The sequence below is a fragment of the Macrotis lagotis genome, chromosome X (assembly GCF_037893015.1).
Source record: "Macrotis lagotis isolate mMagLag1 chromosome X, bilby.v1.9.chrom.fasta, whole genome shotgun sequence".
In the NCBI taxonomy this organism is placed as follows: Eukaryota; Metazoa; Chordata; class Mammalia; order Peramelemorphia; family Peramelidae; genus Macrotis; species Macrotis lagotis.
In genome coordinates, this window is record NC_133666.1 from 41,590,892 (window position 1) to 41,618,776 (window position 27,885).

The 27,885-nt window shown below is 40.9% G+C and overlaps 1 protein-coding gene across 2 annotated transcripts; it reads left to right on the plus strand.

Moving 5' to 3' along the window:
- The first annotated feature begins 424 nt into the window (after positions 1 to 424).
- Positions 425 to 26,724, plus strand: FMR1NB (FMR1 neighbor). Of its 2 annotated transcripts, XM_074208003.1 has the most exons (6): positions 425 to 759; positions 9,572 to 9,685; positions 11,589 to 11,729; positions 15,435 to 15,531; positions 23,861 to 24,015; positions 26,567 to 26,724. In XM_074208003.1, the coding sequence occupies exons 1-6, from the start codon at positions 696 to 698 to the stop codon at positions 26,581 to 26,583; spliced, it is 588 nt and encodes a 195-aa protein (XP_074064104.1). In that variant the 5' UTR covers positions 425 to 695; the 3' UTR covers positions 26,584 to 26,724. The 2 variants fall into 2 exon arrangements, with proteins under 2 accessions (XP_074064104.1, XP_074064105.1); XM_074208004.1 differs by lacking the exon at positions 9,572 to 9,685.
- Positions 26,725 to 27,885: the final 1,161 nt, after the last annotated feature.

Sequence of the window (27,885 nt, forward strand, 5' to 3'; positions counted from 1 at the left end):
CCCGGATTTGAACTCAGGTCCTCTTAAGTCTAGGGCCAGTGGTCTATCCACTGTGCCACCTTAGCTGCCCCCAGAATCACATTTTTTAAAGTAAAATAGAAGTAGCAAAAGAAACACTGAGTCACAACAGATGTATCTTAAAGATTTCATTCTTCAGCATGCCATCCATATATGCGTGTACATGTAGCTTCAATCTCCAATTCATGGATTCGTATCCAAAATGGGATTACGTAGGGCCGACATTGAGCCTCAACGGAAGTCTGGACTAGATGGTCAGTCTATTGGGGGAACTTGTTAATTCACGTGTTAGGGCGCATCAGCAAGCGCATGGATTTCACTGCAAAGGCACTGGTCTGTGAGTCGGCATGGACCAAGGTTCTGAGCTGGAGAGCGCAGGCGCATCATGTTGCCCCGCCCCCGGAAATGAGACATCATTAGGTGTTTTGTTGCTCAAGGCGGAAGGCCGAGTTCCGGCGTGAGTGCTCGAGCACTTGCTCGAGCTCTACCGCCTCGGCCTCTGTTCATCTAGAGCGGCAGGAACTTTGGCGCCTGGATTTCTAGGCCTCCCAGGGAACGGGTTTTGTTGGGGCGGAGGAGGCAGCTGGGGTCAGTCACTGCAGAGGCTGATCCGGGAGGTGGCAGACGCTTCCGGCCTGCCGTCGTCAGGACGAGGCCGAAGCCGGAAGTCTGTCAAGATGGCGACCTTCAAGATTTTCGTTGGGTGTGTTCTCTGCTTACTGCTTGGCGGCTTGGCGCTAGGTAAGTGCCGCGGGTGGGGGGGTGGGCCAGCGTTAGCTGGGGCCTGGTTACCCCAGCCGCCTTCGTGGGACGCCTCCCGCCCCTATCCCACGAGCCCCTCCGGCCCATGGGACACCCTGGGAATGGTGATGCGCCAGGGGCACTGACCTCTATTCCCTGGTGGCCCAGCCTTCTGACACAATTATCCTTGGGAAGGAGGTGCTAAGGTTGTCGGGTAATCTAGATCTCATCCCAAACCATTTCTGATTCTGATGGCCAAATAAGTCTAAGACTTTTTGAAACATGGCGATCTTCAGAACTGGAAGATGGGAGATGGGATCTAGTCCAGTATCCTTCTGCAAAACCAGGGTCTGAAAAGGTGAATGCTTAAAAACGGTAACAGTAAACAAAGAACCTAGCAAGCTTTGGGAGGCAGTGGTGTAGTGTAGGTCCATTAAGGCTCCTGGCTAGAGGGAATCACTTCTCCCCACCCTCTACATAATTAAAGAGAAAAATCATACACCCCAAGAACTACCTTATTTTGCTTTTCCTTCCCCTAGCAACCAAATATCAAAATTCCTCTTGGCCCAAGGCCCACTCAGTCTGGCTCCAAACTCCAAACCTATCCAAGCTGAACTTGGCTAGAAACAAATCAGTAGGGATTCAAAATATGACCATAACAGAACTGAAGCCCCCAGTTTCTCAGAGCAGCAAATCTCTTTGTTTCTACTGCCCCCAAGTCCTTAAGAATGTAGGTGGGGATTACTAGATTTTAAACTTGGGTATTGCAGGTATTAAACACTTTGAAGCGAAAAAAAGAGCATCATTTGTATTATGTCGCCTTGGCAAAATAATTCCCAGTCTAGGAGTTAGTCTGCTGGCAACCAGCCTCTCAATTCTTAGGTTGCTCTGTAGAAAGTAGATTCAGTTTGTTTCTGAGATCTTATCTGACTGAATCCAATGAGATAATACATACAGGTAAAGCAAGGCACTATATACTAGCTGGCTATTGTGATTTAAAGTCATTCTTTCTTGGTAGAACCTGTTAAAGTTTGACTTCTGATAAGAAATCGAGGAAAATCCAGCTAAGAAAACACTTGTCAAGGGGAGAAACATATCATCCAGGGAAGCAGCAGTTTAGAGTACAAGTTCATTTATATACATTAAGAAAGAGCCTATTGGAACATTATATACTTTATCATTTAACAACAACAACAAAGACTAATGGAAGAGAAAGTAATCCTATTGAAAGTTTCAAATCAGTCAGATTTAAATTGAATTAAGGGTATTTTTTAGAGAAGCTAGGACAACAAATATAAATGAGATAGAACAGAAACCCACCTGTGTAAGAGTATTTACATCAAACATGTCATATATGTGATGGAATGAACAAGTCCTTCAAGGTTGAACACTCCCATGTTGCTGTTAGGATGTACAGTATTTTTCTGGTTCTGCTCATCTCACTCAGCATCAGCTCATGCAAATCACTCCAGGCTTCCCTGAAATCCCGTCCCTCCTGGTTTCTAATAGAACAATAGTATTCCATGACATACATATACCACAGTTTGCTAAGCCATTCCCCAATTGAAGGACATTTACTGGATTTCCAATTCTTTGCCAGCACAAACAGGGCTGCTATAAATGTTTTTGTACAAGTAATGTTTTTACCCCTTTTCATCATCTCTTCAGAGTATAGACCCAGTAGTGGTATTGCTGGGTCAAAGGGTATGCGCATTTTTGTTGCCCTTTGGGCATAGTTCCAAATAGCTCTCCAGAAGGGTTGGATGAGTTTACAGCTCCACCAACAGTGCAATAGTGTCCCAGATGTCCCACAACCCCTCCAACAATGATGATTATCCTTTCTGGTCATATTGGCCAATCTGAGAGGTGCGAGGTGGCACCTCAGAGAAGCTTTAAGTTGCATTTCTCTAATAATTAATGATTTAGAGCATTTTTCATATGGCTATGGATTGCTTTGATCTCCTCATCTGTAAATTGCCTTTGCATATCCTTTGACCATTTGTCAATTGGGGAATGGCTTTTTGTTTTAAAAATATGACTCAGGTCTCTGTATATTTTAGAAATGAGTCCTTTGTCAGAATCATTAGTTGTAAAGACTGTTTCCCAATTTACTACATTTCTTTTGATCTTGGTTACATTGGTTTTATCTGTAGAAAAGCTTTTTAATTTAATGTAATCGAAATCATCTAATTGGTTTTTGGTGATGTTCTCCAACTCTTCCTTAGTCATAAACTGCTCCCCTTTCCATAGATTTGACAGTTGAACTAGTCCTTGATCTTCTAATTTGCTTATAGTATTGTTTTTATGTCTATGTCCTATAACCATTTGGATCTTATCTTGGTAAAGGGTGTGAGGTGTTGGTCTAATCTAAGTTTCTTCCATACTAACTTCCAATTATCCCAGCAGTTTTTATCAAAGAGGGAGTTTTTATCCCAATAGCTGGACTCTTTGGGTTTATCAAACAGGAGATTACTGTTATCATCTGCTTTTACACCTAGTCTATTCCACTGGTCCACCACTCTGTTTCTTAGGCAATACCAAACAGTTTTGATGACTGATGCTTTATAATATAATTTTAGATCAGGTAGGACTAAGCTACCTTCTTTTGCACTTTTTTCATTAAGCTCCTGGCAATTCTTGACTTTTTATTTCTCCATATGAATTTACTTACAATTTTTTCTAACTCCTTAAAGTAATTTTTTGGAATTTTGATTGGTAGGGCACTAAACAGATAGTTTAGTTTTGGTAGAATTGTCATTTTTATTATATTAGCTCGACCTATCCTTGAGCAGTTGATGTTTGCCCAGTTATTTAAATCTGATTTAACTTGTGTGAGAAGTGTTTTATAGTTTTCAAAAAGATTCTGAGTCTGTCTTGGCAAATAGACTCCCAAGTATTTTATATTTCTGAGGTTACTTTGAATGGGATTTCTCTTTCTAGCTCTTCCTGCTTTATCTTGCTAGACATATATAGAAGAGTTGAGGATTTATGAGGGTTTATTTTATAACCTGCAACTTTGCTAAAATTGCTAATTGTTTCCAGTAGTTTTTTGGATGATTTCTTGGGATTCTCTAGGTAGACCATCATGTCATCTGCAAAGAGTGAGAGTTTTGTCTCTTCCTTCCCAATTCTAATTCCTTCAATTTCTTTTTCTTCTCTAATTGCTGATGCTAACATTTCTAATACAATATTGAATAGTAGTGGTGATAATGGGCACCCTTGTTTCACCCCTGATCTTATTGGGAATGCCTCTAGCCTCTCCCCATTGAATATAATGCTTGTTGATGGTTTCAGATAGATACTGCTAATTATTTTAACATCCCATACTTTTTAAAAAAAATTTAGGTTTTATTTTTTTTTTGCAAAGCAATGGGGTTAAGTGACTTGCCCAAGGCCACACAGCCAGGTAATTATTAAGTGTCTGAGGTCAAATTTGAACTCAGGTCCTCTTGACTCTAGGGCCAGTGCTCTATCCAGTGAACTACCTAGCTGCCCCCAAAATAAAGACTTTTAAGATCCTTTCCAATCTCTTTCCAGGCTATTTTTCGATCCTAATTTCACATTTCTTCCCTTCACAATGTATCCTAGCCAAACTACCTTGCTTAGATATTTACCAAACTAGTCATTTTATCTCCCGCCTGAAGTCAAGAATACGTAAGTTAAAATTCAGCCCCAAACATTTTGTAGCTATGTAACCTGGGGCAAAGTCTGCCTCTATCTGTCTAAGTTTCTTTAACTCTACAATGGGGGTGATAATAGTACGTACCTGCCAGGTTTGATGTGAGGGTCAAATAAAAGAATATTTCAAAATACCCGACACAGTGCTTGCCACATAGTGGGTTCTTTTTCCTTTTTTAAAGGTTTTTGCAAAGCAAATGGGGTTAAGTGGCTTGCCCAGGGCCACACAGCTAGGGCCGGTGCTCTATCTACTGTACCACCTAGCCGCCCCTTACATAGTAGAGTTTTGCTGGGTAGTTGATTCTTGGTCATAATCCACTTCCAAGGCCTATAGTCCCTTAATGTAGATGTTGCTAAATCTTGTGTTATCCTGTTTGTAGCTCCACGATATTTGAATTGTTTCTTTCTGGCTGATTGCACTATTTTCTCTTTGACCTGGGAGTTCTGTAATTTAGCTGTAATATCCCTGGCAGTTTTCATTTGGGGATCTCTTTCAGGAAGTGATCAATGGATTCTTTCACTTTCTATTTTACCCTCTGCTTCTAGGATATCAGGGCAGTTTTCCTGCATTATTTCTTAATATATGATTATGGGCAAAGCAAAGAGACCTTTGCAATCTCCCCCAACCCCTTTACCATCTGTGGGCTTAGGATTTTGGAAGCAGCATCTGGGTGACTCCCAAGACCTGTGCCTGGTTCTCTGAGGCCAGGTCTGTACTGTGCCTATGCTGGGCTCCTCTCTCACTCTGGTGTGGTAGAGTTTTCCTGCTGAGCTTCCCAATTATTCTTGGCAATCCCTGGGCTGAAATGTCTGGAAATCTACCCCACTGCCACGAACCCAGGTGCTCCCAGGAAACCAGGTGCCCTGTGGTCTGTTCTTAGGTGACTGGAGCTGGTTTGCTCCTGTGTGGCTTGGGCTGTACTGCAGGCCCTTTCTGACCCCAGTGGAATAGACCTTTCCCAAAGACCTTCCAAGTTGTCTTGGACTGGAAAATTATTTCACTCTAACTTTCTGTGTGTTCGGCCACTCTAAAATTTGGTTAGAATCATTATTTTAAGGTATTTGGAGTTGCCCACAGGAGTCCCTGCCTTCACTCCACCATCTTAGCTCTGCCCCCAATTTCTAATTTATCTTTTATGGAGTTTGTTTATACATTGTTATTTGCATATTTTCTCCCCATTGGACTATGAGTTCCTTGAGGACAGGGCTTGTCTTTTTCTTTCTTTGTATGCCCATAGTAGGTGCTTAATAAATGTATCCTGACTGGCTTATTAATATAAAATACTATCCTGATCAACTGCCACCCCCTTTGAAACCTCACATGTACTCAACTCCTTCTTCTTGAAGGACCAAGGACCACTTCCATTTTGGTTTTCTCTTTTCAGAATAAGTCTTTGAATTTGGGAGGAACTTAGTAACTCACCATTTCATTAAAGTATTAGTAATTCCTTGGTCAAGGAGGGGTCAAAGAGTTATAATCTGCATTGACAAAGGAAGTCCCTAGTTCAGTGAGCTCATAGTTCTCTTGAAGGTTTGATGTTGAACAGAATGCAGTCTTTCTTTGAGACAGGGTGAAACAGTGAAAAGAATCATAGGACCTAGGACTTATCTTGCCTCTTGCAACTATCATGTATGTGACAACTGGCAAGTTAAGGAACTTCTCTGTATTTCAGTTTCCTCAGCTATAAAACAAAGGAGTTGGACAATATGACCCCAAATCCCTTCTAGCTCTAAATTGGTAGTCCTGTGGTATCAAGTGAATGCTGGACCTGAAGTCAAGAGGGTCTGTGTTTCCGGCTTGCCCCCAAACAGATCAGCTGTGTGACAAGTCCTTGAAACTTTCTGTTGGACTTGATGATGCCTCCTCTGTAAAATAGGGAAAGAGGTAGTACTAAGTTCACAGGGTTGTTGTGAGATTAGAAAGGGGTCAAATGCTATCTAAATGTGTGCTGTTGCCACCACCACTACTACTAAATGTAGAAATTTACCCAGAGTGTTTTCCAAGATCATGTAAGGTATCTCCCTTCTCAAATCAAAGGGTTCCCTATTGATGGAGTAGTACTCCAAATGTTTCTATTGGCAGATAATGCTGTGCTAATGGCTTTAGGGGCCAGAACCCTATCAATCCTCCTTAGCAATGTGACAAAAGCCAGTATAACCATACGTGCTGAAAAACTCAAGCCAATGAAAATGTCTATTTTCACAGTAAGTGAAAACTGACAGCTAAACAGTAAAGGAGGGAGCAAAACAACAATAGAATTTACAAAGCACAGGAGTCTGAGGACAGTGAGTGTAGGGGAAACCAGTTCTATGTATTCCAGAATCTCACTGTTTAATAAGGTGACCATCACCCTGTATGGTAGGCAAGCAGTAACTTTTTTGAACAACCCACAATCTGTGTTTTTCGGGTAGACATTTGCTGCACATAAATAATAAGCTGGACATGGAATGGAGTAGGAAGGGAAGAGTGGCGAGTATTATTTTCAGTGATTCCAATATGATGGCTGCTAAAATGTGCAGTCTCTTTGAGGTGTTTGATTTAAGGAACTTATAGGGTCTCCAAGGACAGAAAATTGTGAAAATGACAAATGATCCACAGAGCAATAGAAGGATGTAAATGGGCTATAGCATGCTGCCAACTACTTGCTTGCTATAAGTAGTTGAAAAGGCATTTTTAAGAACAGCAATAACTGAAAAAAGAGGTGAATTAGCATCATCCTGAGACTGAAAGGCAACAAACAGGTTGTCAATCCGAATAGCACATTGGCACCCCTGCCCAAGACACTAAAGGGATAAAGACAAAGCATGGAGAATGTTAGGAAGAGCTTGTCTGGGTTTATTGTGGAAAATTAGGATGAGAATCATAAATAATGTGACTGGGGAAGATGGTGGGTTTGGAATACTTTTTGTGAAATGAGTGGCATTTCCTGAAGCTTTCAGAGTATCAAATGAACTAAGTATTATACTGGCCTCTGTTGCTATCTAGTTGTGTGACCTTGGTTAAATCATTTCCCTTATCTTGACCTTGGTTTTCTTAGTTTTCCAGTAAAGTAAAGAGTGTTGGACCAGATCAGTAGAACATCCCCAGTTCATAGTATATTTTTACTGGTTCATAATCTGTGGCCGGCAACAAGGTGGCACTGCAATATATAGAGTGTGAGGGCCTGAAATCAGGAAAACCTGAATTCAAATCTGCCTCAGACTCTTACTAGCTGTGTGATCCTGGACAAGTTACTTTACCCTGTTTTCCTTACTTTTCTTGTCTGTAAAGTGAACTGGAGGAGGAAATGGCAAAGATTCTCCAGTATCTTTTCCAAGAAAATTCCAAATTGGATCTCAGAGTCTGACAGCTGAAAATTGACCATAGCAAAAAATATATGCCTGCCAAAGATAATTGTTCCCTAAAATTTATAAGCATAAATAAACCTTATTCTTCTTCACTGTAGTGTCTTGCTGCTTGTGAACCAGGAATCTTCCTCTTCAACTTGCAGTACCAGCCCCAGAGTCACTGAGAGCGTCTGAGCTGTGAATATGGAAAGTGCAACTGTCCTTATTAAAAACAGTTGGATACTTTGCCAATCTATGCTATAATCTTTGGGGAATGATGAACTGCCAATACATTGTTCAAATGTATTATTAATTCTGTTTTCTTAAACAGAATAAACGGAACATATTTTTTGTTCGCTAATTCATGCGAGCATTATAATTGTATTGTGCCTTATCCATAGTTCCTTCCACTCCCATTCCCAGGTCCTGAGAGCATACATCCTGTTAAACAGTGACCCTCTCAGGGCCTTTTGGATTATGTAGGACTGGTTACCCCTATACTCTGTGACCCCAGACTCTTGGTGCTTTGTAAATTAGAAGTTTGGTCTATCTTTTGTTGTTGACCCTCACTGTTAGGCTGTTAAGTTTTGACTTTCTCTAGCATCAGTGGAACTTGTCTGTGAAGACAGAGTAGACAAACAATGGAGACAAAGAAAATGAGAGAAAGTTCAAAAGGGAGCAAGTGTAAAGCAAGCGAAGTTTAAGAGCATAGAATGGGGGTGGGGTGGGTTAATCTTGTAAAGGAAAAACAACATGTCTTCCTCTGGGATTGGCAGAATGGATATAGAAACATGCTTTTCAATGACGAGAAGGGAAGAGATGTGTGCTCCTATTGGATGACCTAGGTTTTTCTCACTGAGGCGGGAAGCAGATGGGCCACAAATCCTTCTGTGAATTTGCTGTAGTTAGTAGATGACTGACCACATAGAAGAGAGGGGAGTGCCCTGGATTTGGATTCAGATTTCTCTTTTACAACTTTATGGCTTTGTGACTTTGATCTGGTGCCTTCACCCATTTGGGCCCAAGTTTCTTTCTCTGAAAAATAAGAGGCTCAGTTGGACTTCATAATGCCACCAGCTCAAACACATGGCTCAAGAACCTCTGATCCTCCTGTCTCCAAGTTAACGCATCTCTCGCTTGATAAATGACTAAGAGAAGTGTCATATGTGCCTTGACACTTACTACTTTTCTGATTATGGACAAGTCACTTAACTTTTCTGAGCCTCAGTTTCCTTCTCTGTAAAATAGAGCCAGTGATCTTCACAGGAGGTCCAAATAAAATAGCTATAAAGCACCATGCACAACTTCAAGTGCTGTTGTGATTATGTAGTTGTATCAATTCCCTTTTTTTAAGGTTTATGCCAGGCAAATGGGGTTAAGTGGCTTGCCCAAGGCCACACAACTAGGTAATTATTAAGAGTCTGAGGCCAGATTTGAACCCAGATACTCCTGACTCCAGAGCTGGTGCTCTATCCACTACGCCACCTAGTTGCCCCCAGTCTTCCCTTTTACCACTTTGTTTTTATAAGTTATTCGAATATAAGAGAAAAAGTGACTTTTGTCTTCTGTCCTGTATATTTGGAAATGTGTTTTACTGTCATAAAATGCTCTGCTCTTCAATTATTCACATTAGCTACTTACTGATTAGAGTCAGGAATATTTGAACAAACATTTAAAATCTGGTATCTCTCTTAATTGCTTTTAATGCCCTTATAAGGAAAAGGCATTTAAGGAAAAGTTATATCAGGAAAAGCATTAAAAGTATTGAATGCTTGACTATATTGGACCCAAATAATCTAATTCTCAGGTTTTTCAGTATCATTTGAAAATGCTTTGAGAAGGAATGAGGAGTATTTCGAAGATCTTGAAATAATATTAGGAGGACCAAAAGCTGATGCAATCCAGTTCTTCTTCCCAAAGAGTAAGTGGACTCTCCTAACCTGCCTGTGCCTTGCACATAGCAAGCAGGTAAAAAAGTGGGTGCTCAGTTGTGGAATTGAATGAAATCTATCCTTCTGAAGCTCTCGAAGTCATTCCCCAATGATTGACCTTTGGAGCAGTGCCTGAGACTCAGTCATTGCCCAAGGATTGGTGGAATCTGAGCCTTCTGTGGCAGTTAGCCAGGTGTTGGGAAGCCCTGATGTTCTGGATGAGACCAGATGTTTTTTCCATCTGTCTTGCTGATCCTTCTTTTTAAAGGTCAGATTGTATCTCCCAGGGCCTCTGTAATACTGTACTTAATGTGTTTCTCAGGCCTGCAACTGCCCCGTGAGAATGATTAACCGCAATGAGACATTTCCCCTATTGGAACACATTTGGTGTCCCTTCAAGGAGAAGTACCATACATGCTGCCACATGAATTACAAAGATAAATCAATTATTTAAAATTATGCAAAGATATGCCAGAAATAATTGGAAGCCATTAGTATGTTAACAGAGCATTCCATCAATTGCTTTGTTTCTATTCCAGCTTTAAACACTGCCCCAATCTGTGACCTTGGCCTAATCTATTTCTTGTATCTGTGGCCCTTTTCCTAGTCTACAAAATGTCCACGAGAGTTAGAGGGTGGTGCTTAGCATATGCCAAAAGCCAAACTGCCTTTTTTTCCCTGTAGTGAGCAGCCCAGTGCCAGAGAAAATCAGAACTGGGGTCTTAAATGATTTAGCCTTGCAGGATCCTAGAAGGAGCCACTTTACATTTCCACGTCTGTCACCTGGTCCCAATAGATTGTCCTCTGGAAGATACACAGCTCTTCCCTGCCTGCATCAAAAACAGCTTGGATCACAGTATTTGCACAAGAGATTGGTGTTTCTGAAAGTGTGCAGAAACAACCATTGGAAAGTGGAACCCCAAATTTGGTTCTCTGACCTAATGCTGACACATAATAAAATCCAGCTGTTCCATCTCACAGAAAGCATAGAATCTGTTGTGAGTCAAATCTTTAAAAAATGCTGATGATCAAATGGTTTAAAATTGCCTTTCCCTGCCCTAAATCGGCCAAGTATGTCCAAAGATCAAATGAGATAACATATGTACAGTGCTCCTCATAATTTAAACCTCTACATAAATGTACTATTATTTCCCCCTGCACAATTGCGGGTATATGGAAAGACATTTTACAAAGCTTAAAGCTGTATCAGAGTCTTGAGTCAGAATGAACAATGAGCACTCTTCCCCCAGCTGCTGCTGCTTCCTTTTCAATAGTCTCTTTGTCTTTCTGCTGTTGCACAATAAACAGTCTCCTGTGGGTTAAAAAATGATGGAGTTGAGGTATAGCAGCATTGACCTTAGAGGCAGTTTTTGAGATTCCCTTTGGACAGATGTTCATCTCTAAGTTTGGAAAGGCTGTGATCGTCACAGCCTTCCTTTAGCTCCCCTTTGGCTTGCCTGAGTCTGGGTATTCTTCCAACTGGTGAATCCAAAACAAGATTTTGAAACTTAAAGACATGTGAAGCTTAACAACACCATTCAGGACATGTCTTTGGAAGATAACTTTATCCTTAATCTGTTGACAACTCATTTATCTTATGTTCATCTAGGAACAGAAAGACCTGAGGTGGTCTGCTTTTAATTTTGATTTAAATTTAATAATTTGTTATTTCAACAATCATTTGACTATTTTCTTTCATTTTCCCCAAATTCTAAATGGAGTGTTCCTTCCACTGTGCACTTTGCCAGCCTGGCAGCACTATTTTCTTTCATGAACTTGCCTTTCTCTTGGTTTTTGGCTCTGGGAGACATGTAGGTAATAATAGTTTATCAAATGGGGGAAGGGATTAATGACAATTACTAAAAATCTCTTTTGGATTTCTGTCTCTCAAAGCTTGTCGGCTAAAGGAAGGACAGAAGATGGAGGCATGTCATGAAGATAAGAATCTTAATCAAACTATGTGTTTGCAATTCAACTGCTGCTTTTCTTTAAAAGGAAAACATGAGCCAACTTGCTATACTCCTGTGGTAGACAGTAAGTTGATCAGCAAATAATAGATAAGGGTCTAGCTGAGAAAAATGCAGAAACTGTTTACATGACAAAAGTTTCAATTCCGAGCCTTCGGTCAGAATTTTGCACAGCTTCCCCCCCAGGTCCTAGGCACATTCCAGTTTTATTAATCCCTTCTTAATGTTCAAACTGGGAATTGGTCCAAAAGCAAGTGAAGTAGAAATCTCTACAGTATTTGGGGTGGATTAAGTGGTAACAATAGGAATAGTGTGTGTGAGATTTTTCTAAGGCAATGAATTCATAAAACAAGGGCCTCTGATTTGGAAAGAAATCCCAGTTCTCTCTGACTCTGTCGCTCTCAATCTTCTTTCTCTCCTTACTCGTGTCTCCCTGGTATTTGGGATGATACTTTATCCCAAGGGATCCTGAGGGAATTTCAGTAGAAATGCAAGCCATCTCCTGGCATGAGACAATTTGCACTTAAACTAGTTGTCTGTTCTCCATTGGAGCCCCTGAATCAGGATTTGGCAAAAGGTTAAGAATGGTGTCCAAATGAATCAGAAAACTTTGGGTGACTTCAATTTCTAGTCCTTTTTTTAATACAGCAGTCAGAGTAACCCAGTTAAGTGATGCACTTACTGATTAGATGAGAAAACTGTTATTTATTTTCCCTAACAAAAAAAATTCTCTCTGGAAAAAATATCTTGGAGATAGATACTATGTTATGGCCTATGGAGCTCAACTGTTAGCCTCCTTCACAATTTAGTCAGCCATCCCACTTATTCCAAAGTGGGTCCAAGAGTAATGGAATAGCTTTCCATTCCCCATTTGGAGGGCAGAGAGTAGCTATATAACTTCCACACAGCCTGTTATGCCCAGTTACAATGGAGTTCTGTATGGTGAAATAGAAAGAAAGATGGATTTGGATTCTGAAGACCTGAGCTCAAATTCTGGTACTACCACTTCACTGCCCAAGTGACTTTGGACAAGTCACTTTTCCTGTTAGAACCTCAGTTCCTCTGTAAAATGAGGGGGGAGAGCGGTTGGACTCAATACTCTCTAAGGCTCCTTCTAGTTCTAAATATTTTGTCCACAGAAATGACCTTAGCACCTGAGAGTAAGTGGATGATCTTTCCCAGTTGGCTTGTAATCCACCATCACTGGTGCACCTTCCCCTTGGGTCTGTGGCTGATCACATTGCAGCTTTTCCTTTCTCTTGCTTTGGATTTTCCTATCATTTTGTCTAGTTTTTAGGGTTTTTTTTTTTTTTTGGAAAAGAACCATTTTGACTTTAGAGGAGTTACCTTTTTTTTTCCATGCATTTATATTGCACACATTCCATGTCTCTTAAGTGGCTATCCATTACTATCATATAGAAGGACTTTGGCAAGGGTGGGGACTGGGGGCTAGGGGGGAGGGAAAGGAGGATTCTTTTAGTTTGAAGTTTTTTACACTACAGTTCTCTCCTGATGCCTCATTGCATGGGATACATGAGGGGAGCAAGACTTTGGCAAACCCTCTCAACCAGGCTGGATAGAGAGGCTTCAAGTGCATATATTTTCAATTCTGTTCTGAGAAAACAAACAGGATCCAAGAGAACATAGTAGTTTGGTCATGCTGGGCTACTCACTTAACCTTTCTGATGCTCAGATTCCTCATTTTAAAAATAGAGATAGGGGTGGCTAGGTGGCATAGTGGATAAAGCCCTGACCTTGGAGTCAGGAGTATCTGGGTTCAAATCCGGTCTCAGATACTTAACACTGACACTTAATAGTCTCTAGCTGTACTTAACTCCGTTTGCCTTGCAAAAACCTAAAAAAAATAAAAAAATAAAAATAGAGATAATAAATATCTATCTCACAAAATTGTTGTGAGATTCATATAAGAGAATGTTCAGAAAACACTTGGTAAATTTTAGAGTACTACAGAAATGACAGTCATCATCATCGTTGTTGTTAGTTTTATTCAATATTTATTCAATACCTATTTATGAGGCACTGGGGTGAGAAGACTCGGGAAACGAAACCCCAAAGGAAATAAATGGTTTTTGTCTTCATTTGATCTTTTTTTTTTAGGTTTTTTTGCAAGGCAGTGGGGTTAAATGGCTTGCCCAAGACCAAACAGCTAGGTAATTTTTAAGTGTCTGAGGCTGGAGTGAACTCAGGTACTCCTGACTCCAGGACCGGTGGTGCTCTATCCACTGTGCCACCTAGCCATCCCTGGTTTTTGTCTTCAAAGAGCTTTGGCATTATCCATTAAGGTCATAGATTTTACAGATGAGAAAACTGAGGCCCAGGGAAGAAAAACGGCATGCCCAAGGTGACCTAGAGAACTGAAAATGAAAGCCCTGTCCCCAAAGTCTAAACTGAGTGTTCCTTCCATTGTGCACTTCCCAGCTTGAGAGTGCTATCTAAATATTGGTTCTTCTTGTTTTTGTTATCTTGGGCCCAGTACCAGGCTCTGTCTCATGGCTGAGGATTTGGCTGACCGGGTGCAGAGAAGCTCAACCCTAGAGTCATCTAGGGTGATGCATTTGTTGGCTACAGTACCTCTCAAAGCCTGTCTGTTAAATTAGAAAGAGGCCATGTTCTGTGGGCGGGAGATACTCCCACCCAAAGAACTGGAAGAAGACTTGAAGAAGCAATTTAAAGATCACATATTTTTCAATAATAATAGTAATTATAATAATGTTAACAATAATAAAGGCTAACATTTATGGGGTGCTTTTTAGAGGTGTTTTAAGGTTTGCAAAATACATTTCTTAATTTGATCCCACAGGTGCCTTGTGAAATGTCATTATATCCATTTTATAAATGAGGAGACTCGCCTCAGAGAAGTAAAGCAACTTGCCAAAGGTCACACAGCCAGTTTGTGTCAGAGTAGTTCTCTTTGTGCCAAGGCCACTGTTCTTTAAACCACACTATACTAGATTTGATCAAGCTTCTTGGACAGTTCCTCAGAATAGTGAGGGCACATGACCAGTTTCCAGTACTTGAGGATTTACTACCGCAAAAAGTCCTATGAGAAGCCATTTTTTTTTAAAAAAAAGTTAAGATAGTCACTGTTCAAATCCAAATTCTTTGTTGAGCAATGTAACCTTAATAATGGAAGCCAGACCTTACTCATAACTATAGTATCACAAGTTTAACACTTAATAGTTACTATTCATTCATTGGTATAGTTTTTTTGTGTTGTGCTTAGACTGACAATTCTTCAGCTCTTATAGAATGTGCTTTTAAGAGTGAAAGTCAAAATATTCCTAGTCAGCTGCAGCTACTTGTTACCTCGATTAATTTAATGGGGCTATAGTTGGAAGTCAACATTTAGGGGGCCATTACTTTACCAAGTTAACTGTTCAGAGATGAATTAGTTCCTTGAGTGCCCAGGGATGTTTAGCATATGTCCAAAAAGGAAGCAGACGTGCAGCCCTAGGAGGGAATGCCTACCATGGATCACAATCTGTTGACAAAAAATAGCCTCATTTTTAAAAAAGCTTGCCTTTTGGGGAGCTGCATTATCTTAGGCCCAGTACTAGACTATGTCTCATGGTTGAGGATTTGGCTGCCCCGGGTGCAGCCTTGAACTGCGTATATATGTTATCCCTTAACATGAAACAAGAGCGGCTCCTTCTCCAACTTGATAAGCTAATGGTTTTCTCTAAAGATCTGATGAAAGGTATCTTATCTTTGGCTCCCTCAAGTCACAAAGGTGCTGTCATTTGCCCAACAGGGATTCAACTGTCCATTCGGTCCTTCATCTTCAGCTCTGCCTTCTTGGTTTTACTGGGATGTATTCCGACCTGTTTCCGCGTGTTTTGCCAGAAAAGGTAAGCAAAAAGCAAATATATTCTTTTATTTCTTAATCTTCTGGAATTGGAGGATCTCTTTCTAGGGGTTCCAAAGCCTAAGTTCCTCTTCTTTCAAAGGGGAGGGCAAGCTATAGGCATTTTTGAAATCTCTGAAAATAATGTTTCCATAAGGTTTGTGTAAGCATGGTCTTTTAAAAGAAAACTATTCCATGGGGGCAACTAGGTGGCATGGTGGATAGAGCACCAGCCCTGGAGTCAGGAGGACCTGAGTTCAAATGTGGACTCAGATACTTAATAATGACCTAGCTGTGTGGCTTTGGCTAAGTCATTTAACCCCTTTGCCTTGTAAAAAAAAAAGCTAAAAAAAGCTATTCTACTTCAATTCTTTTATGCTCTCTCCCAACCCAACACAATATCTGCATTTGTAGAATGTGTTTTAGCTCTGTTTCTGAAATACACGGGCTAATTGGAGATGATTGAGCGCCCACATGAGAGGTGGAGATGACAAAACGTGTTTCCTCCCAGTTTAGAAGAGATGAAGGGATTGAGGGGGGCTAGCAATTGCCTAAGCAAGTTCCTTAGAAGTAAAACTGGAACTTGATCTCAGAGGTGATCCCATGATAAGTACATGATTTGGATTTGAGTGAAGTAGGGTTGTGCTAAGTCACCAGCCTCACTTTCTCCTCCAGAGCCATCTGGATTCAATGGCCAGATAGGAATCAGGATGATTGGAGATGGCCCTGGATGAGAGGCAGTCAGGGTGAAGTGACTTGTCAAAGGTCATACAACTAGTAAGTAACTGAAGTAGGTTTTGAACTCAGATCCTCCAGACTCCAGTGCTGTTACTCTAATCATCATGCCTCATAGCATATCTATGTGGGGCTTCTTTCCTGCAATCCTGCAGAACTTTGCTGCAGAAGTAATATGTTCTTTCACCTCTAACACTTCGTATTTTTTTCTAAAGGAAATTTTGCCAATATGAACTGTATGTAAATGTAGAAAAATGGAGCTTGTGCGAATTTGATGCCAGTGTCTTAATCCTATGGTCTACAATGGCCTGCTCAATTGCCTCCAAGTCTCTCTTCATTATCTGCTAGCTGGGGTCAGCAAGTACCTGTGAAAGCTCGCTAGTGCAGTGAGGTACAGCTGTCCATCTTCCTAGATGGCTGAAAGCAGAGAAAGGAACTGATCGTGGGCTAGAAGAGGGAGGGAGTGGTCCATGGCCCCATTCATGGTTTTGAGGGCCAACCCCTTGCCAATATTTACCTGTTTGTATACACTTGATAGGATACCATTTGCTGTTGTTGGATTTTTTTTTTAGATTTTTTTTTGCAAGGCAATGGGGTTAAGTGACTTGCCCAAGGCCACACAGCTAGGTCATTATGAAGTGTCTGAGGTTGGATTTGAACCCAGGTCCTCCTGACTCCAAGGCCAGTGCTCTATCCACTGCACCACCGCCCCCTCTTGTTGGATTTTAATCGAGGTACTTTTAAAATGCAAATGGTGCTGGTTATATTTAAAGAAATTCATGTCCAGAATTCTGTTTTCTTCCTTGAAGACTGAATTACTGAATTTGCATTAAGTGGAGAAATCAGTATTACCATCTGAAGATGACAAACCTGTCATTTTCTTTTCAAGCCATACAAAGCACTGGTTTTGAAGATTGCACATGATCTGTTGTTATACTTTGAAGGAATTAGCAGACAGTAGGAATGCCCCACTAGATAGTACTGGTATTTGTCTAGTGATGCTCTATGAAAAATGTCCCCTCTGAAATATAAAACATGGTGTAAGCTTCTGTATTATGTAGATTCTGGTATACAGATAGCCTTGCTTACAGAGGGTTCATCTCCTTAGTGTGGGAAGGCAAGGAGAGAGAAAGGGTTAAAAAAAATGAGTAGAACGGAGTCATAAAAGTGGCCTAAAAATCATTATCATTTGCATTTGAGGATAGAACACAATGTTCTTCATGTTTGTGTGTTTCTCTGAACTCTGTAATATGACCAGAGATGTTCTTTGGAAACTCTGGATCTGGTCATTAGCCACCTGCTGAAAGGTTTTCAGTTTCCGGGCCTTGCTGTTTTCCTAAGTCTAGCTTTCAGAGAAAGGAAAGAAAATCCTCCCAATTCTCAACACAGTGCTAGTTCTAGAGAAATATTGTAAAAGAACATTTTGATCACAAGCAGAGTACACTGGGGCCTGGTGATAACAGTTCACGTTATAGTGGAAATTCTTGCTTCATCCAAGTCAGTTCAGTTACTGAAGTAAAGGTCAGTTTTTCCATATGAGATGTTTTTGTCATGAGCTCTTGAGAACGGCACAAGAGATTCGAGGATGCTAAAAGGTCTGCTATTAGAGATGGCCTTAAGGTCACAGGCAGAATACCTGGGGCCAAATCCAGAAGGGACAGGATCTTGTTTTGAATCTTGACTTTAAAACTTGTTATCTAAGTGACCTTGGGCAGATGACTTACTTTTCTATGCTTCAGTTTGTACATCCAAAGATAGAAAAAGCTTTGACTTATAAGCTACTCATCAGTCCGATACACGATTGGCTAATAAGCTTTAACACTTGGACAGTGCCAGTTTGCCATTCATAGGGCTATACTGCTCTGCTATTAGTGCACTCCCTAGAGATTGATCTCATCAGATGGGCTGGAACCACGGCACTTTCTAAGGCCTGAGGCCCCCTCTCTTGGAGTGAAGCCATTCCAGGGCAGCCCTGTCCTTCACAAAGAAAGAGAGAACTCTCCCTAGGGCTACAGTCAGCTTCCCCAGGATCAGGTATGTTACCACACTGGATACCTCATGGGAGCCATCTCTGTCCTCCAGATTTGGGAATTTGAACCTTTAGAGGCTTTCAATCATGGTAGCTTTGCCGTATTGGTTCCTCAACCAAGCACATACATCAAATGTGTGAACCTGTGGTTCCTCTTGGACTGAGCAGGATTAATATGTCAATAACCCTTCATCAGTAGGGTAAAACTAACCTGTATTAGGACTATCTGAGAAGAAAGACTGTACTGATGACTGGGTCTATTGAGTGGCAGATTAGGAAGTACAAGGTTGTTGCATTCTATTGTTGTATTGTACATGCTACTGCTGTCTGGAGTTGGTGATGTGCTGGGATCCCTCTCTGATATGGGAGGAAGAGAAGTCAAGGAAAGTCTTGAGGAAAGACCAAACTGATGATTAGTCCATTGAGAGACTGTCTAGGATTTATTGGGGATCATCAATTCTGTCACCAGATATCACATGTTGGTGCTTGCCTGGCATTGATGAAACCCTGTGGTGCCTCACTGATATGGGAGCAAGTGAAATTAATTCAAGGCCAAGATACTCCTGCAACAGCCAGACTATCTCTAATAGTCCTATTTCCTATTAGGCCACAGGTAGAACAATTCTAGTAAAGGCAAGTGAGAAGGATGCCTTGTACAGTATTTCCCTCCCTATAATAAATATATAATTGTGCAACTCATGCCACCAATTACTTGGCTGATTGGTTGGTTGGTGTGGTCCCCTTTAGTACCAAAGGGTGACCTGTAGCAGACAGAAAAATAATATTTATAGTACCTATGTCTCAACTTTGTTGTGAGGATCAAATAATGAAAACACTAAAATGCAGCAATAAAGTGACTTGGAGTCAGGAAGACCTGAGTTTGAATCTTAACTCAGATACCAATTATCTGTGCGATCCTAAACAAATTGTTTAACCTCTGTCTGCCTCAGTTTCCTCAACTGTAAATGGGGTTAATAATAGTGCCGTTCTCCCATTGTTGTGAAGATCAAATGAGATCATATTTATAAAATGCTTTGCTAAACTGAATAAATGATAATTGTGGTTGTTGTTGTTAAGGTTTTTACTCTTATTACATCTGCATCCTCCCCAAGCCCTCATATTCTGTTTTCATCCTCGTTTTCATATTGAATATGTTCTTTTTTCAGGCTTTTTTGCTACCTTATCCTCTCTAATTCCTTGGTCTCCATGATCCTGTACCCTTGTGGTGCAGTCCATCTGACTGTTCCTTTTCTAGTCCTTTCCTAGGTTTTCTTTCCCCACCTGTTCCCAAAGTGTGGGTATCCCTGGAAGACTCTGTTCTCAGCCCAACCTTTTCTCTACATTTCCTCCCTTAGCAGGCTCATCGACTTCCATGGCTTCAATGATCTGCCTCTTTCAGTGACTTTGCAGGTGGTGATCTCATTGCCCTCTGCTGGTGTCAGCTTGGTTGCACTGGCATGTGTTGATAGGGCTACTTGTTTCTTGATCCAACGGCTTCTGCCAGCTGCCTAGCATCCCCCCAGTTTTTGCCTATAGCACTCTCTGCAATATTTACATATGACAAGCAGGAACCTGGTCCTTGCTCTCTCTGTGCCCTGGCCAGTTATTACTGCTCTTTCAACTGACTGTAGAGCCCTGACAACAAGGCAATTGATGAGGGATTCTGAATGCCAGAGACTGGGAGGATTGTGCCTCCTTAGAAAGTAATTCACCATTCTCTTTTTGGAGGAGACCCAGCTGGAACGCCCCTATTGGCAAAGAGTTGGACGGAAATGTTAACCCAACTCTGCAGGGTGTTTGGGTGGGTCATCCATTCTCTAAGAGCAAGGCATCCCCACTCTCCTTTAACTAACACTTGGTCTCTGTGTCTCTCCTTTTCTCTCTCCTCTGTTTCCCTTTCTCTTTGTCTCTGACTCTTTCTGTCTTCTCTGCCTGTCTGTCTGGCTCTCACTGGACACCAGGGATGATTTTTTTTTTTAGTTTTTGCAAAGCAGTGGAGCTAAGTGACTTGCCCAAGGCCACACAGCCAGGCAACCACTAAGTGTCTGAGACCGGATTTGAACTCAGGCACTCCTGACTCCAAGGCCAGTGCTCTATCCACTGTTCCACTTAGCCACTCTCAGGCCTGATCATCTTGACCTTTTACCAAAGCATTTTGTAAATTAACATACTTTGTAATCACTCTTTAGAATTCCTATTCTTGTTGCAAATCATCTCCACTAGGTGTCTCTCCACTTAAATTCCTGTATACAGAATTGTAAAAATGCCACATCCTCTGTATTTCTTTTTTTTTAATTTTTGAAAGGTTTTATTTATTGTGTTACAATTTTCCCCCAGTCTTGCTTCCCTCCCCCACCCCACACAGAAGGCAGTTTATCAGTCTTTACATCATTCCCCTGGTATGCATTGATCCAAGTTGAATGTGATGAGAGAGAAATCATATCCTTAAGGGAAAAAAAATTAAGTATAAGAGATAGCAAAATTACATAATAATATAACATTTTTTAAAAATTAAAGATAATAGTCTTTGATCTGTGTTCAAACTCCACAGTTCTTTCTCTGGATACAGATAGTATTCTCCATCGCAGATAGCCCCAAATTGTTGCACTTGTTGGAATGAGCAAGTCTGTCAAGGTTGATCCTCACCCCCATGTTGCTGTTAGGGTGTACAATGTTCTGGTTCTGCTCATCTTGCTCAGCATCAGTTCGTGCAAATTCTTCCAGGCTTCCCTGAATTCCCATCCCTCCTGGTTTGTGATAGAACAATAGTGTTCCATCACATCTGTTGTATTTCTTGTGAACTTAGGCACTAAATTAACAAGACCATTCTGGGGTAACCAGTCACATCCAGAAGAATCAGCAAAGCCTAGGACACAGAGGGTGGGACTTGGAGTCAGGAAAACCTGAGTTTTGTTCCTGATTTTGATACTCCTCTATCACTCTGGATAAGTAGCTTTGCTGCTCTGATCCTCAGTTTCCTCAAATGGAAATATTCATTCCTCCAATAAGTACCTCCCAGAGGTGTAGTGAGGATCAAAGCAAATGATTACTAAAATGGTTTGTGAGGTGCTAGATAAATGACAGTTGTTGCCAGTGACTACTACCAAAGGACTCCCTCTCTGGTTGGCTCTGCTTCACATGATGACAGTCATCTTTGAGCTCTGTCAGAACATGACATTCAGTGTAACGAAAGAGTAACAGACTGCCTTCTGTGGAGGGTGGGAAGCGAGATTGGGGGAAAAAATTGTAAAATTCAAAATAAATAAATTAATTAATAAAATTAAAAAAAAACCATGACTTTCAGAGAGCTCATCATCTGTGTATATAAAACAACTATAGGCCCTTGGCTAATAATCCGAGAGTCCCAGGAAAACTTGTGGTGATCAGCATGCTGCCTTAAAGGCCTACCACTGAAAAGGACATCGGGACACATCCTCTGAAAGTACATTGAATTTTTTTGCAACATAGAGAGTTTGAACATAAAAAGTGGCTTGTTTTGCCAGTCCTTCCCTTCAGTGGCTTCTTTTAGATCTAGAGATACTTCTATGAGGATTTGCCAAATGTCCTGTTTCTTGGGGTTCCTTTTTTATTCAGGTTAGTCTAGTGGTCACACAGTTATGAAAGTTAGAGAGAAAAGGAGTAAATCCTGGGTCTCTTGTATTAGTACCCCAGGAGAGACCAGATTCCAGAGACAGAAAAGCAGGCAGGCCACACTCCTTTCAAAGAATAGATCTGAGGATTTAGAACTAGGAGGATATGTGGTGGGGATCAGGGCGAGAACCTTACAAATCATTTCATTCAACTCCTGTTTATAGAGAAAGAAACTGAGGATCAGAGATAATGTGCTGATGGGGCTGATGAGGGGAAAGGCTGGGCTGCCACCTCAGGTTTCCTGATTGCCCCTCTCCTGTGACATTTCCATACTACTCTTATCTTCTCCATGTTGCTGGGCATTGAGTGCTGGATTTGTCTTTTTTTTTTTCACCTGATCTGTAGGTTGTACAACCATTATCCTTCACTAGGCTAAATGGTTTTCTTTTTCCCTCTATCCTTTTCTGTATTCTTCCTTGACCTCTGCTATGGCCACTTCTCTGGTTTGTTTTTTTTCCCTTTCAGGGTACACACACCCATCACATTTAAATTTTCTAGGTGTTTGGTTTGCCAAGCAGCCAATCAGCACAGACCTATTACTGTGAATGACTCAAGAACAACTGAATAAATGAAATCATACCGATAACTCATATGAACCTTCTCATTGCTTAGGCCAGTTAGAAGGAGCATAATTAGACAGGGCACAGGTGGGTGTTGAATTTGAAGGTACAAGATATTAAAAAGATAGAGTTAATGGGGAGAAAAGAATATACTGGGAGAAAGGGGAAAGAGGGTAGAATGTGGTAGGTTATTTTAGCTACAAGAGGCAAGGAAAAGCTTATGTAGTGAAGTGAAAGGGGGAAGGTGAGGGGGAATAAGTGAACTTTACTTTCATCAGAAGTGGTTCAGAGAGGGAATAATATGCACACTCAATTGAGAATAGAAATCTATCTTACCCTAGAGGAAAGTGGGAGAAGGAAGGAATGGGAGAAAAGAGATGGGGAGGTAGGGGATGAGTAGATGATAGAAGAGAGGGTAGTCAGATGCAGTACACTTTGGAGGAGGGACAGGGTAAAAGGAGAGAGAGAATAAAATAATTGGGGTGGAAGGAAATAAGATAGAGGAAGATATAGCTAGCAGTAGCAACTGTGGGAAAAAATGTTGAAACAATTTCTCTGATGAATTTAAAATAAAAAATGCTACCATTCCAAAGACAGAGTTGATGGTATCTGAATACAGACTGAAGCATACTGTTTTTTCTCACTTTATTTTCCTTGAAGTTTCTCTTTCTTGTGTGTGGGGGGTTTATGTTTTCTTTTACAACATGACTCTTGTAGTAACTTTTTCACGCCTATACTTTTTTATTTTTGCAAGGCAATGGGATTAAGTGACTTGCCCAAGGTCACATAGCTAAGTAAGTATTAAGTGCCTTCGGAGATTTGAACTCAGGTCCTCCCAACTGCAGGGCCGATACTCCATCCACTATGCCACCTATCTGCCATATGGCTTCACATTTTTAGACTACACCAAGTAACTTACTCTCTCAATGCGGGGAGTAGGATGGAAGGAAGGGAAAGAATTTGAACTCAAGTCTTTGGAAAGAAATGTTGAAACTTGCTTTTGCATGGAACTGGGGGAAAAATTTTAAAAATGAAATACATAAATTTTAAAAAAGAATAAATGAATCCATGCAATACAAACATTGTCCTATAGTAGATTGGCTGCCCCTTGGGGGCAAGGACAGCTAGCCATGCCTGACCCCTGGGCTGAATACTTTAATCAGATATGTTTAGATGACTAGTCACGTGGCCCATGATGTCTGAAAGACCATTTAAAAGAATCAGAAATTTCTTGTAACAGAATTAGAATTCTTCTCATTAGAATCAGAAACAAAGAATTAGAAAAGAAGACGTAAAAAGAATGACTAGGAGTGTGCTCTTGGGAGCTGAGTGTCTTACCTTCCATTTTGTTGTTGCAGAAAACCTGTCAAATTGCGAATGAGAAATTCAGGAGTCACCAGGAGCCTGCTCAAACACCGAAGTTCTGGGAAACACAGACATCGCAGCAATAATGTGAAGGAACACTTACTTGGAGAACAAAAGAGAAGGAGGAAGAAGAAGAAGAGTCAAAAAGGTAATCATTTCTTCATTGATCATCTTACAAAAGAAATGATAGGCTGCAATTGGAGATTATTAGCTTCTAAAATATAGAGACCTGAAGGGAAGTGATCCCTTAGTTTAACTCAGAGGGACACTGGCATCCTGGGCATTCTAGTAGAGGTAGGGAAAAGCCTGCAGGTTAGACAGGTGCAAGTAGGAGTAGAGGCAGTCTCACACTGCCCTCCAGGGCTCCCTCTCCCACCCACCCCAAGCATCCCTGCTCCAAGTGTTAGTGGGATAGCTGTCCAGGGAATCAAGCCCTAGGGGGCAGTAAAAGATTCATTCTGCCCTAACCTGCTCCTAATTCTTAGAGAAGGATGACCCTAAGACCCCCTCTGAGTTCTGACCTCAGGGATTCCTGTGTCATTGTAGAAGCAGGTAGGAGGGAAGCTTTCTTCACTTCCTCCTTAGTGAGAACTCTCTTAGCATTTTCACTGGGCAACAAACTGATTAACATTGGGGTAGACAGTAGAGGTGGCAGAGGTAGAAGGGAATCTGAATTTGAATCTTGCTTTTGGTACTCAAACCTTTGTGTGATTAGACAAGTTATTTATTTTCTTGGTCTGTTAAATGGTGGACTTCTCTTAGTCCAGTGAAAAGGATAATGAATCAGCACAGTAAGTGTGCATTCACATCACACCTGTGTTACCTGTAGCCAGGTGAGGCTATCTGTGCTTCAAAGTGCTTGCCTTTGGAATGACAGAGTGGCTGCTACATAACCTCTCAGGGAGTGGCTGCTACATAACCTCTCAGGGCCTTTTGAACTCAGTCCAGAGATTCCTGATCTCTGCACTGACCTTTGATTTCCCTACTTTTCCCTTTTCCTTAAAGGATTTTTATTACCTGTAAGAGAATGCAAGTGGGGCGGCTAGGTGGCATAGTAGATAGAGCACCGGCCCTGGAGTCAGGAGTACCTGAGTTCAAATGTGGCCTCAGACACTTAATAATTACCTAGGTGTGTGGCCTTGGGCAAGTCACTTAACCCCATTTGCCTCGCAAAAAACCTAAAAAGAGAGAGAATGCAAGGGAATAGTTGTTTAGCAAAAAAGGTAGCATGAGGATGCTGAAACTTGAAAAAATCCCTTAACCGCTCTGGGCCTTAGTCTTTTTTATTAACTTGAATGTCTTAGTTTAAAGTAGCATGGGCCTCATTTTCCCTTCTCTGAGATTCTTAGCTGCTCAGATATTTTAGGATTCTTTGAATGGTGAAGTGCACCCCTAGGCGCACCTTGGTTTTTGGCTATGTAGCAGGATCTGTGTGTTTGTTTTAGTCTGGCTTGTAGCATTTCACCTGGAGGAGAATACTCAGTGGGAGGTCTGAGGACAAGTGTGCTGTGCCTCAGCACATGAGTAGGTTAACATCGAAAACTGGGTTATGGTTAGCAAATATTAGATAAATAGATTGCTTCAATTGGGAGGAGGGGAGTCACTGACAATCAATAAAGTAAAATTGAAGGAAATTAGATAGAATTGAAAAAGTATCCAGTTCTGAATAATATTGTCTTCTTTATTGTAAAGTCTGATGCCAAGAATTTTTAAATGCAGAAAACCTCAATGCATTCAAGTCAAATTAAGTTTAATGTGCATGGAATAGAAAATGATGTTTTTTAAAGTTGATTTATAGTTTGTGTTTTGGCACAGGCAAGGGAACTCTATTTTGTTTTGTAGGAATAGCATTTTGTTGAATAAATACATTGCTAGAAAGCACATTGTCAGTCTGCTGGACCAAGGCATGAAGACAACTTCTTCCAAATAGAGTGAGAATAAAATGCTTTGAACCACATAGGAAAATAAAAGGAAAGTCAAAATCTAAGTTTCTGCCACTGGTATTCCCTTCCTAGTTCTTTGTGTATGTTTATAGGCAGGATCATAGGAATTGGAAGGGGTCCTAGAGGTCATCTAGTTCAACATTCTCTCTCTTTACAGATACTGAAACCAGGCCTGATCTTGGCCAAATGTCACCCAAGTAGTGCCACTTTCCCATTCTGTCTCCTCTCTGTGTGTCTGTGTCTGTGTCTGTATTGATGGTAATTTAATAGTTCAAGTGATCTTCCTTTATGGCATTAGGGAAAGAGGATTCAGAAGACCAGGCCTTCCAGCCAGAACTCAAAAGCTTTACTCCTCTCGTTGTGCTCTGGAGTATCACTATTGATCCTTCCCCAGGGAATGTCACAGGGTCAGACTAGTTGATTCCCCAGGACTCTTCTAACTCTTATATTTGAAGATGCCTGTCCCAGCCTGCTATGCTAACAATCTACAATGAAGCCCATAAATTGCAGTTTTGTTTTTTGATTTTGTTTTTTAACTACCGCAGCAAAGCCCCAAGCCATGGAAATAGATTTTGTTATATAGAACTCTTCTTTGTAATGATATCTGGGCTAGTGGATTCTTAGCAAGAACTGTCACTGTATGGCTCAAAAAACTAAGGGAGACACAGTAACTGATCTTTTCTGCTTTGAGCATGATACTCTTTCTAAATTGGCATTTGGAATTCAACCTCTGTTTTGTTTTGCTTTTCTTTATAGGAAAATCCACATATTAAGGGATTTCAGGTCCTTGAAGTGCACCAGCAAGAGGAATATGTTATGTTGTCCATTGCATTGAACATCTTAGAAAAAAGAAATATATTTTCACCGTTTTTTGCCTTTTGCTGATTCTGAATGTTAATAAAAAGGTTCATTTGTCTCACGCAAATATATAATTTGTGACTCCTCAATTGTTTAACTATATAAAACTAAAATAGAGAGCTTTGGGAATCCTTATGTGAAGATGACATTACACAAATTTTTGGTGGGCAAATAGTGAGGGTGGTTTTTTTTTTTTTTTTGCTCTTTAGGTTATTTTAAGAATATGTGCCTTCCTCTTACTGTGGGACTAGAGAAAATAGGATACTTGCTGTAGTTCTGCCCTCCATCAAAGTAACCCAAATTAGCAACCATATTTCACTCTATATTAACTTTCTCTCGAACTGTGCAGGGAGTTCTATCTTTTCTGGTAGCGTCTTTTTTTAAAAAAGAATGTCAATTCCACAAGAGACTTCCTCTGTGTTGGTTAGGAGAATGCCTTATAAACCCTAGGAGTAACAGGGATGATAGTGGGAAAATATTGGGTGGTCTTGTCTAGGGTTCCAGAATGTGAATTCACTTAAAATTCACTTAACCTAAAAGTATTTAGGGACAAAAAGATTTATTTTGTTAACAAAGTAAAGGGATTCAATAGTAATGGAAATTTAGCAAAGTAAAGAAGGAAAATTACAAAATTACAAAAGTGCTGCAACTGGCTGATCAGCAGTAGGCAGCAGGGCCTCTCTTCTTCCCTCCTTCCCCCCCCTTCCCTTCCTTCAGAAGGATCCATAGACTTCACCATGCTGCCAAAAGGGTCCATGATGCACAAAAATGATTAAAATCAAACATGCTCTCAGGAAAGCATCTGATGAATTCATTTACATTACAGTATAAATGAGTAATGGGGCTTAATGTATTACCTCTCCCATGAGTCTTTGCATTTTTACAGAGGCATTAAACCATTAAAACTAAATACTAATGGTAGAATTCAGACTTCAGAATGCCCTCATTTTATAGAGAGAAACTTGGGCCCAGATAGGAGATGTGACTCGCCCAAGAAGCTACACTGGTAGAGGCAGGTCTTGAACTGTCCACCCCCAGCCTTTGACTGACAGATCCAGTGTTTGTTCTACTATGCCCCAGTTCATATATATAGAGAGAGCCCTTCAAAGTTGGCAAGGCTTTTTTACACATTTGATCTTCCCAATAGCCTTGTAAATCCAGTCATGATTATCCGGTCCCATTTTTCAGATAAGGGAACTGAGGCTCAGGATGTGGAA